A 13,518-nucleotide genomic window follows, 5' to 3' on the forward strand; every position below is an offset into this window, starting at 1 on the left:
CAGCGTGACAAATGGCCTCATCTAGCATCCTCCCCTCAGGCTTAATAGCATTATCCCAGAGGCAGAGAATAACTTTATCACTGCACCCACCTCCAGTACTGTAAGCCTGTGTCTAAGGAAAGATCCAACAGGCTCTACAGCTAAAGAGAGCCGGCAGACAGGGAGGGGTGAAGTGAGGTGAGGAGGACAGAGGGTTTCGGTGGGAGAGTCGGAGGGTTACTGAACTGATGACTGTGTTAAGTGCGGGTGCTGAGTGGACAGAAAAGAAGAGAGCAAGCGTGTTCAGCTCCATAGTGCGCCGACCTCCGTCTCCCTGAGCTAAAAGGAATAGAAAGAGGGGGAGGCATCTCCCTGCATTCAGATGGATGGTTGATGCTCGGCTTGACAACACACACACACACACATATTATACTGTTCCACCCCCAGGTCGACTTTTACCTTTTGACCTGACTGCCCGTTGTCCCCTGGTAGGCCGCCCGCTCCCTGTCAAAACAAAAAAATAATCCATCAAAGGAATAAAGAATGCACATCGCCACATCGATCCCTCTCCACTATACTTTAATGAGGACGGACACTCCACCCAGACATTACTCACATCTTTACCAGCTGCACCATCGCTGCCTGGCTCTCCCTTAAAGACAAAGTCAAAGCAGGAGAAAAACAGTCAAGTGAGGTACACAGGCCTGGTGGCAGCTAGAATGGCTGTTAATTACAATTCACTCGTATTACAGTTTCTTGGGGACAAATTTGGACGTAGACAGAAGTTTAGAGGCACTAACCATGAGCCCTGGGTGCCCGGGTGGTCCTGGGGCTCCTCCCATCCCTGGAAGACCCCTCTCACCAGATTGGCCCTTATCTCCTTTGATACCCTACAGAGGGAAGATGGAGAATTCAGATTTTCAGATTCTCTTCCATTGTTAGTACTTTAGCGATGATATAATGTGTCTTGTTTCACCATCTCGCTCTCTCTCACACACACACACACACACACACACACACACACACACACACACACACACACACACACAATACAGTATAAATCATAATTCATAATTCTAATACTTTCTTAAGGCACATTGATCTAACTTGTGAATTTTTTTAATTAAGATACCAAATCCTTATATCTGGTCATCCTCTATCATTTATTTCAGTATGCGAGGTTTCTCTATTTATCGACTGTTAATATTAATTTTCATCCTCAGTGCTCACTATTTACTGTATCTTTTTTATTCTGACCTCCAACAAATATTCGGCTACTGAAACAATCCCTTTCCGTTCAGGGAATGTTGAAGATTCAGCTAATTTATTCCATTTTCTTGTATATTAAAAATAGGACTTTGTCACAGGATTTCTCTTACCAATCCTGACGGACCTGGAGGTCCTGGTGGACCAGATGGACCTGTAGAACCCTAATGAGGACAGTAAACACAAGTTGTTCATGTTTAACACACTAACATACAACCATATCAACAGAATACTCATGCACAGTTTAAAGGCTAAAGGGCAGTAAACTTACAACGTGGCCGGAAGATCCAGGTCGGCCCGGAGCTCCTTGGGTTCCAGGATCACCCTGAAAAGATCACAGATTGACCTTTAGAAATCCCTAGGGTTACACCGACTATGATATATATATATACAATCTTGATTATAGCGTTTTAATCATATTCCAAATCTACTTGGGGTAATAAAAGGAAGTAAAGATATTCACATCGTGTCCCGTCCTGCCTGATGGTCCAGGAGGACCCGAAGGTCCAGCTTCACCCTGAAGGAATGAGAACGTAATGTGAAGGAGGAGACATGAGTGGAATGCATCACTCTTCTACTCGTGGAGACTTAAAACAATGAGGCAGCATAGGAATATCACCCACACTTCATGACATAATTTCCAGTTTGATCAAAACAACTTGGCCTAATGCACAAGCAATAGACCGCAATGGAAAGCAGACAAACAGACAAGACACAGTGTGGTGGTAAAGCAGTGAGTTGTTGGCTAACCTTCTGTCCAGGGAAGCCAGCATGGCCAGTTTTCCCTTTGAATCCCTGAGGGGAGACATCAAAGGGAATTAGATTGGTACAGTATCAAAATTCACAAAGTCGAGGCTGCCAAATAACAGGCAGACATGTCTTTGAAAATCCAAACACCTGCTCTTGGGTGGAACACAAACTGAGATACAGAGAGAGAGAGAGTGAGAGAAATAAAAAAGGAAGAGAAGGGGTTTTGTTCACTGAAGCCGACTACAATGTGTGGATATCACTATCTCCGCTGTGTCGGTATACAAGATGGAAAGATCTTAGAAGACGATAGGAAGCTTAGAAGTTCCAAATGGGGTCACATCACCAGTGACATCTACAACATTAACAAGACTCAGTAATGATTGCACATACATGAGTCACAGTCCATACTAATTTGACTGGGGTGCTTTTGGTAGAGCAAACGAAAAAGTCAAGAACCAAGATGATCAAACCGGGCTCGAAACTTTTCTATACATATGCATTCATTTTCAATCCAAAATGCAAGTCACAATCTCAAGAGCACAAAAACTTCACCCACCGTTGGCAATCCATCTCTCCATTAAGAGCTTCAGATAGGTTTTCAATGAGAAAGGTTTAGTCACGCAGGATGATTTGCATACCAGTTTGTGAAACTCAAGGTGAGCCGTGGCAATGCAATCCTAATGCATTGTATAACAAGTATGCCTACCACAATGTATCTAGCAAAACAAGCTGCTGTGAAAAATAACGAGGGCATTGCTCATGTGAAAGTTTGGAAGAACACAACTTTTGCATTCATCCCTGAAATAGTTTTAACACAAACAAGTGCCTACAGCCATGCTAATGTCTCTGTGAGGCTTTTGTTCAACGTTGAGCTAAATGCACATAACACATCTTAGAGTAAGCTGTGTTAGCATGCTAACACATCTTAGAGTAAGCTGTGTTAGCATGCTAACACATCTTAGAGTAAGTTGTGTTAGCATGCTAACACATCTTAGAGTAAACTGTGTTAGCATAATAATCTGATCTGATGATGGTGCTCGACGAAAGGTTATGGGATGAATACATTATTACAATTAGTCCTAATCAAACTCCATGGCGATCCATCCAATAGTTTTGAGTATGTATAAATATATGAAAATCATAGTTCGAGAAGTCATGCAATTAGCATCGCTAAAAATCCTAGCATGTGTGACCGAGACGGAATTTGACACAAAATGAATTAAAACCCTTTTTTTTGTTCATTTCTTCAACTGTCCAACTCTAATGGTTTTTTGAAATACATATTACACAATATCAAACGGGGTTACATGTGATTCATAAAACTTGGTACAAAAAATGCATATTAAGATCTGGTTTGGATAGTGTTTCAGTTCAGGATACACAGTATATTTCTCATGAAATTAATGTTGTATTGTGCACTGGATAAATCCGCTCATGTAGATGTTAGAGGTGATACTTACTGGAATTCCTCGAGGTGCTGCTGGGCCTGTAGGGCCTGCCTCTCCCTGACAACGAAAAGAATAGCCAACACCAAAGGTTATATGTATGTATTTTACCATACTAACTCTAGCATGACCTCAGTGTACGTTTGGATGTTCTGCTTGTGTGTGTAACTCACCCGCAGCCCTGGTTTCCCATCTTTCCCATCCAATCCCTCAATGCCAGGCGGGCCCTTTCATTATAAGCACAGACACAGAGAGCAAATGAGGATTCTCAATACAATGCAGTTCATATATATGTTGGAATGGGTCAAACTTGGATAATATACAGTATATATATATATATATATATATAATATGCATATACCATCAGCCCATGGGAGCCTGGTGAGCCTGGGGGTCCACTTGATCCCTGAGAGCCTTGTGCACCATCATTGCCCTTTGAAAGCAGGGATGTTCAATACAGCAGAGGATCATTTCGGATGTAAAAAGAAATGTGCTAAGTTTGTGATTTGTACTCACTTTTTCACCCTTGAGGCCGGAGAGCCCTTCCCTTCCACTTTTTCCAGCAGGACCTGGTCCACCCTAGAAGTGCGCACAGTAATATATACAGTCAGTAAAACTACTACGAGGGTAAGAATCTGCCAAAGAGGAGATAAAACATAAACATACTGGTGGTCCTGGGAAGCCTGGTTGTCCTTGGAAACCCTTGAAAAAAAAAAAGAGTAACATATGAATACGTGTTTCATTTGTTTACAATGATCACATTTCTCTTTTGTGTGTTATATGTACCGGTTCTGCTTTGGGACCGACAGGCCCTGCTGGTCCCGTGTCTCCTTTAATGCCCTGCAGACACACATCGGTTACAAAATGATTCTCCGTTTATTGAGGTTTGTGATGATGAATGAGAAAAGCCAGGCTCTAAAATGACGCCGGGCTAAATTTATGAGGAAACACTGACCGGTGTGCCGGCTTGTCCTTGGTACCCAGAGATACCAGGAGGACCCTGCAGGTGTGAAAGAAATGTTAGCGAGTAATGTGCAACGCTAGCTGCAGATACATTGTGTCGTACGTAACGTCGATGGTGTGCGGAGGTTTACCGTTTCTCCTTTCTGACCGCTGCTTCCTGGGCTCCCACGTTCGGCCTTCAGTCCCTGACAAAAACAAATGGACGGTTAATGAATGTGACAATATATCTATTCATAAAACATCAGGTGAGGTCGCTGTCAGTCACATGCTTCTTTTATAATGAGACTAACTTACAGGAAGTCCAGGCGGTCCCATGCTTCCCGGATACCCGGATGTCCCCGGAGAGCCCTGAGCGGAAGATCATACAATCAATAAATATTCTACATGTTAAGGCTTCAGGAAAATTGATTGGCAGATAGTTACCTGCTCGCCCTTCATCCCTTGGAGGCCGGCTGCTCCCATCTCACCCTGCTGTCCCTGAGAATGATGGGGAGCGAGGAATGATTAGAAAATGAATGAGAGAATGTGATAGATACGCTCCCCTGTTGGACGTGAGCCAAGGACGAGGAGAGTCGATATAAAAGATATCCTATAATGAATTCACCAACCAACATTATTGAATGTTTATTTGCAAATACAAGTACACACAGAGAGGATTGCACACAAATGATCCAATGAAATGTATCGCAAGGAGGGGCCTTTAAAAGAGCAAATATAAAACGTGTTGATAAATGACAAAGTTATACAATGTGCTTGTGTATGGTGACTTCTGACAATTGACAACTGTTGACAATTTTGGTCCTTTAGCACATTCCATGTTCGCTCTCTTGCTTTTCTTCCCCATAAATAATACAAACGTCGCTTCCTTCCTCTTTATCTCCTCCTCCCTTATTGTGTTGCAACTCGAGGTGCACATTCTACCAAAGCCGCATGCTTCAGTAAGTCATTAATCACTTTAAAGACATCAAACAAACAAAAGAAAGTGGGAAATATATACGTGGTTAATGTGTTCCTCAGCAACACAACCGCAGACTTTACTTCTGTGATGGATAAAAAGTCTGTTCTTAGTGAGCACCGAATGTTGTTTTGACGTAAACATTAATATGCATGTGCGAGTGTGACCCGTTGCCTAGCAACAGCTGCTGTATGCGGAAGAAAGATTAGCTCCGGAAGAAAAGAAAGAGAAGAGTTTTAAAATGAATAAAAGCATGTCAACGGTGCTGCTTTCTTTTCAAACATTTGGCATGGGAGATTAATAATTAGTTGTTTCGCTAACTGTGCGTTCATATGAATTGTCCCTTTAGAATAAAAACAAAATGTAACCGAAGTTGAAAAACAATGGTTAGAATATCACGGTGAGATATTGGTTATTAGAGTGATTACTGAGGGTTGTAATTTCCAGAAAGTAATTAGTAATTGATCATACTGAGGAGACGCTAATTAGTAGCTCATCGTTGTGAGTAACGTGCTCACCACTGAATGAGTAATATATTCAGCAGCAGGTCACACTTACAAACAGCATAAACAGATACACCAGCGCACACAGCAGAGGCTAACACCTGCTGTAAAGTGCGACTATGCCGCAAATGGATTCCACGCAGCGCTCGCACAGCTCATCCATTTAGCATCTCTATTCTCCGAACACAATAAATCTGTACGTGGAGTGGAAAGGGGAGAGCTCTGTCTGCACTCTCCATCACTTAGACGGGGGGGGGGAATAATTGAACAACTGGAGAAAGAGACGACCAAATCGTTTCCTCATCTGAAATAACGTTCATTAAAGAGCCACGGGGAGAAGCAGGGAGGGCGGAGAGATGGAGAAGATGGCATAATCAAGGGCTGCTTGATTTAAAAAAGTTGAAAAAGCCAAGAAGAAAGGGAAAAATTGATTAGATAACGATACTAACTGATAATAATTCTGCATTTTTGCCAAAGTAATATTGTGAAAGAAAGATTTGTACTTGCCTTGAAGTATTTTTACATTGTTGGATTGGTACTTTTACTTTCACAGATTAAAGGAGAATAAAAAAAGGAAATAAATGAAAATGAAGTTGTGTGAATTACACTTACAGATAAACCAGAGGGGCCCTGAGGACCTGGGAAACCAGGAGGTCCCTGTTGACAGAAACAAAGAGAAATAAACACTTAAGACAAGAGGAAAATAAAATCTATTTATAATAATGAATAATCAAAGCACTGCAAGAGAGCTTGTGTGTAAAACAGTATTTGAGAGGTGAGTTGTGCAGGGTCTCATTGGACACTACATCATTTTACTTGAGACCACTAGGGTGCTCTGTTAAATCATGAAAGTGGAGAACACAAGCTGCTCTTAAGTCTTTTCAAATGTAAAGCTTTGAGACATAAAAGCCCAACAGGGTTGTCCTAACATTCACAAAAAAAAGAAGAAATAAATTACAGAGATTAAAATGCACTTATAGTTTTCAATCCTGTTTGGTTGATAATAGTTTTCAGAGTCATCAAGTCTGTCATCACCTACTGGAGTGGATGTACTTTAGGCAGATCCTCACATACATAAGGATTTTGCCATTAAACCATGATAACATACTCGTGTTTCTCTACTATAAATAAGCTCCGTGGGAGTTACAATTGAGCTCTCTGCAGAGGTTCGACGAGAGGAAGATATGTTGCTTAATCTCACCATGTGTCCTTGTATTCCAGCTGCGCCTCTATCTCCTGATAAACCCTTTAGTAAAGACACAGAAAGAAAAGGTGATCCTACCCTCGTTTTTTTAAATGCATACAAAAGGCAAACGCACACACTCTCTCCTATCGAATGAACAGTATGTACTTGACGGACTCACTGGCTCTCCTCTCATTCCTTGTGATCCAGGCGTTCCTGGAATTCCAGGTGTTCCCGGTCGGTCATTCTATGGAGGCAAAGACGGGAATCAGTCAGAAAATGTGCACATACGTGTCTCGTGAATATATCCTCAGAACACGATCTCGACTGACCACTGCTTGTGTCGCCTGCTCTCTCTGCAGTCTCTCCAAACACTGGAAGCAGACAACAGACTCAGAGTCAAATGGAGACGTACTCACCATCAAGTCAAATACTACATTGTGCAGTCACGTAAGGTCAACAACAAACACAGTGACAACGTTTTTAAATATGATTCTGGATTGAGAAGAAAACTCCCAGTCTCACCTTGTCACAGTTGTCCAACGGGGTGACGCCAGGCTTACCCGGCTCTCTTTTCTCTCCCTCCACATTAGGTGTGCCTGGAACTCCTGGAACTCCTTGGGAACAGTTCCCTTCACAGCGCTCCTGTGTCGGAGAACACACATAGACACATATATACTATGTATACTGGATACAATACAATTAAATTCCCCCAAAATGCATTTGTTACTTACATCACCATCTTGTCTAGCAGAGTCTTGAGGCAGTGGGTGTGGTCCAGTGGGGTACTAGAGAGGGGGCAGAAAGTAATATTTACTTGATGGCATCAATTACAATAAATAAGGCAAAAACCCTAATTATCAAAATCAGCTCTTTTCTTCCACTATCGACAAACGCAAAGAAAGTTTCCCAACGTTGATAAATACAGTTCAGCTTTGCACTGAAGGACAGTTTCTTCACAGTTGCACAATGTCATGACAATGACTGACACCTCTTCCCAATGGCGTGTAACTTATTGTCTGAGGGTCATTAGCACTGAGATTAGCATCGAGCGCTACATGCTAATTCAACCGGGACAGGTCTGTGCATTCAGATGCAAGACAAGTAAGTATACGGCACGTCTGTGTAGGAACATCTCATTCAGTACAATGTCGAGACAAAATAACGCACTGAGGTTGCAGAAAATACCTTTTTCACAGAAACATTTTGACGAGTCACAGTAAGAGAAGCACAGGTATAAATAATTAAATTAATGACGGCTGAATTCCATTTAGCTGCATGTGCATGCTGACTCACTGTCACTGGGACTCTTGAATAGAACATTGTAGTGTTGTTAGTAACACCTGTGCTTCTCCTACCATGACACGTCAAAATGGCTGCTGTGAAAAAGGTCCACTGAGGACGTTCCTCTCCTCCAGACGCCTGTTCAGTTGAGAACTGCCTAACATCTCTTTGGCCTTAGGCGACAATTACAAAGTGTTTTAATTATGCATTATATCAATCCTGGTGTATATTTTTTTAGAATAATAAAAAAAAATGTTTTCTTCTGTAACTTAATTTTCATATTAAAATACAGCTGCATATGCCTATTACACTCACTGCACCACACACAACCCTCTGTTTCTTGCTATAATGATATATGTAGTATTTCTGATGTCAAACATTTGACTTTTTGTATGATTTCATGGCAAACAATAAAACAAAAAAAGAAGCAGTAGCCTACATGAATACTTGAAAGCAAGCAGTGTTGCTACTATGCTGATATGCACAGTGCCACGATGGAGTTCCGCTGCCTGTTTGTACTGAGTTCTGAGCTAAAAGTGCTCACTCCACACGCTCAATCGCATTTACTGTTAAAGGCAGTCTGCTCCCTATCAAAGCAGAGGGAGCCTTTCCACTAAGAGCGTCTGTCAATAGCACCTGGCCTGGTTTCAAAGTCGTTACAAACTAATTTCACATTGTTCAGGATGAAGCCATTAGCTAGAAAGACTATTTTATGCCGCACGCTATTGGATTATTTTTTTTTTACCAGCACAAGGCTTTGTGCAATAACAGACTTGCTCAAAAAGAAAGTTCTCTATAATTATGTGTCACTGTGCAATGTTCACTTCTGCCACACTTAAAGGGATCAACAAATTGCTAACATTGTGATTTCTCTGAGCAACATAATGTTATGTTTCAAAGACAAAGCAATTTGTAAGGCTTCATAGAGATATGCTGCCACTTTGAGTGACATAATACCCATAGAAGCATGGTAGAAAAAGAGGCACGGTGGGTAAGTCTGCCAGCATTAAGTCTGGACGTGTGTGTGTGTGTGTGTGTGTGTGTGTGTGTGTGTGTGTGTGTGTAAGTGTGTATATCGATGGCAACTTTTACACTGTAGTTAAACTTCAGTACAATTTAGCAATTCTGCAATAGAGCTTATCCTACAACTCAAGCTTCAGTAGCATCTCTTCCTTTGCACCATGAGCCATTTAAATATGTAGATCATGTTTGTAAGCCAGAGGTGTTGCTTAATATGTGATCAATAAACACTTTTCTGTTCAGAGTTCCTTTAAGTTCAGTCTCATATTGTCTACTGATTATCCAGCACCTCCCATTCCTCCATTAAACTACAACTTTAAATTATTTTGTTAAAGGTGAGATTCCCCTTGAGCGCTGGCTGGAGATCAGCATCGATGTTCCTTTAATGACATTAAGCAATCAGCAGACTTGAAATAAACAAAAACAGACACCGTCTACAGTTAGAGTCCACAGATGACTTCACAACACTTAACCTCATTTCTCCACTTTGACGTTGTCCTCGCACTTACTTTAAGTAAACTAGCTTTGGACACATGAGACCTTCTGAAATGTGCAACAGATCCGAAGCCATGAAGGAGACTCATGTCCACTCACACAGTTTCCCATAAGTAGATGTCAACAACCTCCTTTTTAATATTGTTTTAATATCGACAAAAAGCGTCCTTAGTCTTACCATCAGCGTCATACTCTATCAGTTCACCCGTGCTCAATGTTTAAGATTTAACATCACGATACAATGAAATGACACATTTGAGGGAAACATTTCTGTTAATTGTTATGAAATGGGAATGTTTTTACATTTATGGAGTTAAATTGAACACATCATTTGTGACTAAAATCAAGTAAAGCCCACATGGATACAGGACCGTGTTTTATAAATACCGCTTCCCGACACATGCACTAGTCTTGAGCTTTCGCATCATTTATACATAAGGCTCCAGATCTGGAGTCGCCTCTCCTCCTTCCTCTCTCTAATGTTACTTACGATGTATCCAGGTAAACCCGGTTTCCCCTGTATCCCGTCGTTTCCAGGGATACCCTGAAAGAAGGAACTGAGGTTGAACTGGTTTATAGCCGATCGAGGGCTAGCCACTCCCAACTCCACCAACGCAGTCAAAGGGTCCCCTTCTTCTGCCACGTCTCATGAAACTTGCATTCAGCCATAGTTACAAAATGCACCCGTGTCAAAGACATGACCTCCTCCATCACCACTGTTGATGTCCTTCTTACACCTTTAACGTTTTTGCGACACAGATCACAGTAACACCTTATTTGAAGGTCTGCTCAAGTTTAGAAATGAAATCAAACTGAAACTTCAAATTAGCATTTAGACCTTCAAATAACTGTTCATGTCTTGACGAACATCCCCCAAAAGCTTCCCAAATGGGTTAAAGCTTGAAGCACCGGACGGGTTAGTGATCCTGGTTATCTCAGCCTATTTTTAAAACCAAGCTATTGCACACATTCAGTAAATAACGTTGCTCCATTTCCTACATGCATATTATGAACTCTGTTTTGCCCATCAAGTTGCAAAGCATGTCAAAGCATTGCCTTTCTTAAGAATCCCAGTTGCCCAAGCTGAAAGCCTACATTATAAGTAGTTTATAGTTTAATCCAGGATGATGCAGCGACTGAATTGAACTGAAGACAGACCCCTCTCACCATCCTACTGCCCCCCTTTCTCTCACCTGTATTCCTTTCAGTCCATTAATTCCCTCAGGCCCTGGGGGGCCAGGTGGGCCGGGAGGTCCTGCTGGGCCCTGCGACACACAAAGACATTGCCGCAAATGACATGACACATTCACAGTCGAACAACAAATGTAGAATTCTGAGAAGAAACTTTGCGATGGCAACAACAGAAACAAAGCTTTGCAATTGAAGCGCAAGTTATCAGACACAACTGCTGGCTGACAGATCAGACCTGAGGCCCGGGCTGCCATGTGTTTATTGGAGTTCCTGGAGCACCCTGGAAGGCAAAAGTAGTCAAAGTCAGAGAAGCACTGGTGCTTGCAAAACATACAGAAAGCACACAGTGTGAAGTTAAGAATAATACAACAAATGACAAAGCGCAGGAAGATGCAGAGGGGGGAAATAACTGAGCATGAACGTATATTATTCTCAATATGTCCCCTGTGGAGTCATAATTAACCCTGTGAGAACATGTTTATAAAATCAATGTGTACTCAGTCTCCTGTAGCGAGGCATTAACAGTATTATTGTAATAATTGTAATAATGTCTTTATGTGTTTGCAGTGTGTGTGTGTGTGTGTGTGTGTGTGTGTGTGTGTGTGTGTGTGTGTGTGTACTCACAGGTCCGCCAATGCCCGTGTGCACAGGGATAATGCAGTTGCACTCTCCAGGTTCACCCTGAAAAAGATATCAATAAAAGAGCCATAAAAAGGCTAAAGTGAAACACTTCAATCACATGCTGCAAAACCTCCTTTTTCATTCAACATTAAAACTCTTATTTACTGTAAGAAAGTCGCAACTCTTTGAGCTTTCAGGACTCCTTTGTGCCGTTTTTGCTAAACCCTGAAATCTTACGCATCACAAAGTCTGTCTGATCTTTTGCTACTTTGTGAACTGAAAACGTTGCATTACATGAATTTGACCTTAATGTAGTGTAAGAGAATGAAATGAAAACTAAAATGCAAAGAAAGGTGCAATTCACCTAATACAAGAAACCAATGATATCCCCAATTACACAGCTGCTCTCAGTACCTTCCTGTAGCATCAGGTTATTACGGTCTACATCAGCGCTCCAGCAGAGCTCCAGACTCTGTGTGAACAAGACACGTTTTTCTTTTTCCTCCTTTAACTGTCCCGCATCTTACACACCTCCCGACCCTAAAGCACTGGCTCCACTGCTTCTTCATCTCTCCCACTCTCTCAGTGACAGTCTGGACTGGTGGCTCTGATGAATGCGGTAATTAATAGTCTCACACACTTTCTCTCATAAGGCCCCGAAATTCCTCTTGTCTGCCAGCAACAGTACACTTGTCACCTCCGCTGCTACTCTATCCGTGGCCCAAGGCAGGTGTGTACGTGTGTGTGTGTGTGTGTGTGTGTGTGTGTGCGTGTGTGTGTGCGCGAGATGAGAGGAACCATCTCTTGCGATTACCATCTGTTCCACCCCCTTATATTCAACTCCCCCCAGATCCCTTCATCCAAACAAAACGGTAGACTTACCTTGTCCCCCTTAGCTCCATCAAAACCCTGCAAAAGAAGACAGCACACACACACACACACACACACACACACACACACACACACACAAACACTTAGTTACTCTTGCTTTGTTGTTCCAGAAGAAAGCTCACGGGGCAGTGAGCTGAGCGTAGATCAGGGGACAGAGGATGAGATGGAAGCAGACATTGCCTCTGTTATGGATCGAGGCAGACATCCTTGGTTACAAATGATGCCTAAATCAAGGACAATTCCCAAAGAAGCTCAAAGAAAATTAAAGCTCTGAACAGACGCTAACACAGAGGCAACAACTCAGAGTTTACTACCTACATTTCTTTAACGTTTCTTCAAATTGTTGATGTACTACATGTAGATTAAACAATTTAGACAATACAGGAACAAAACAACTCACATTTCTGCCATCAGCTCCTTGAGGCCCGGGGAAAGCATCTCTACCCTGTGTGAAAAAGTAAATAGGAAAACAGCGTTTGACGATATACCAGCATGACGCGATATGTCCGTATGCATAATGCAATATGATGCATTTTTGTCTTACCGGGAGCCCTGGTACTCCAATGCCCGGAGGCCCCTGTGGTCCTGGGAGCCCAACTTCTCCTCTGGAGCCCTGAGAACAGGAAACACTTACTGTCACATGGTTTCAATGCTTCTATCTAAACGAGGTACATTTGATTGCATACTGAAACGAAACATTAGGCTTCCACCTCTCTATGTTATGCTACCTGTTCCGCTGCAGGGCCAACAGGTCCAGTCAATCCTCTGGCTCCAGGAGGTCCCTGTAGATCAGGTATCAAAAACACACAGATTAGGCCAACATCTGAAAATACAGTTTAGAAAAGTAAGATTTAAAAATATATATAATTTGATTAACTTACTACAAGTCCTTGGAGCCCTCTGGGTCCCTCTTCACCCTGTGACGGAATGAAAAAAGACAAAACGAATAAGACAGGCACAGAGTGGATATTT

The 13,518-nt window shown here is 42.1% G+C and overlaps 1 protein-coding gene across 1 annotated transcript in view; it reads right to left on the reverse strand.

The window, feature by feature from the left end:
* col16a1 (collagen, type XVI, alpha 1) overlaps positions 1–13,518 on the reverse strand; it is a 63,343-nt gene that overhangs the window by 3,930 nt on the left and 45,895 nt on the right. The window contains exons 32-63 of the mRNA XM_029442630.1: positions 13,428–13,463; positions 13,275–13,328; positions 13,091–13,159; positions 12,947–12,991; positions 12,538–12,564; positions 11,659–11,715; positions 11,270–11,314; positions 11,037–11,108; positions 10,334–10,387; positions 7,779–7,832; positions 7,570–7,689; positions 7,377–7,418; positions 7,226–7,291; positions 7,063–7,107; positions 6,474–6,518; positions 4,827–4,880; positions 4,698–4,751; positions 4,535–4,588; positions 4,396–4,440; positions 4,227–4,280; positions 4,107–4,142; positions 3,957–4,019; positions 3,802–3,873; positions 3,614–3,667; positions 3,456–3,500; positions 1,996–2,040; positions 1,709–1,762; positions 1,517–1,570; positions 1,359–1,409; positions 780–869; positions 596–631; positions 439–483 (exon numbers count right to left, since the gene is read on the reverse strand). Coding sequence (XP_029298490.1) covers positions 439–483; positions 596–631; positions 780–869; positions 1,359–1,409; positions 1,517–1,570; positions 1,709–1,762; positions 1,996–2,040; positions 3,456–3,500; positions 3,614–3,667; positions 3,802–3,873; positions 3,957–4,019; positions 4,107–4,142; positions 4,227–4,280; positions 4,396–4,440; positions 4,535–4,588; positions 4,698–4,751; positions 4,827–4,880; positions 6,474–6,518; positions 7,063–7,107; positions 7,226–7,291; positions 7,377–7,418; positions 7,570–7,689; positions 7,779–7,832; positions 10,334–10,387; positions 11,037–11,108; positions 11,270–11,314; positions 11,659–11,715; positions 12,538–12,564; positions 12,947–12,991; positions 13,091–13,159; positions 13,275–13,328; positions 13,428–13,463 — 1,737 coding nt within the window. The remainder of the gene's footprint in view (positions 1–438; positions 484–595; positions 632–779; positions 870–1,358; positions 1,410–1,516; positions 1,571–1,708; positions 1,763–1,995; positions 2,041–3,455; positions 3,501–3,613; positions 3,668–3,801; positions 3,874–3,956; positions 4,020–4,106; positions 4,143–4,226; positions 4,281–4,395; positions 4,441–4,534; positions 4,589–4,697; positions 4,752–4,826; positions 4,881–6,473; positions 6,519–7,062; positions 7,108–7,225; positions 7,292–7,376; positions 7,419–7,569; positions 7,690–7,778; positions 7,833–10,333; positions 10,388–11,036; positions 11,109–11,269; positions 11,315–11,658; positions 11,716–12,537; positions 12,565–12,946; positions 12,992–13,090; positions 13,160–13,274; positions 13,329–13,427; positions 13,464–13,518) is intronic.

Source organism: Cottoperca gobio, chromosome 11, assembly GCF_900634415.1.
Source record: "Cottoperca gobio chromosome 11, fCotGob3.1, whole genome shotgun sequence".
Classification (NCBI taxonomy): domain Eukaryota; kingdom Metazoa; phylum Chordata; class Actinopteri; order Perciformes; family Bovichtidae; genus Cottoperca; species Cottoperca gobio.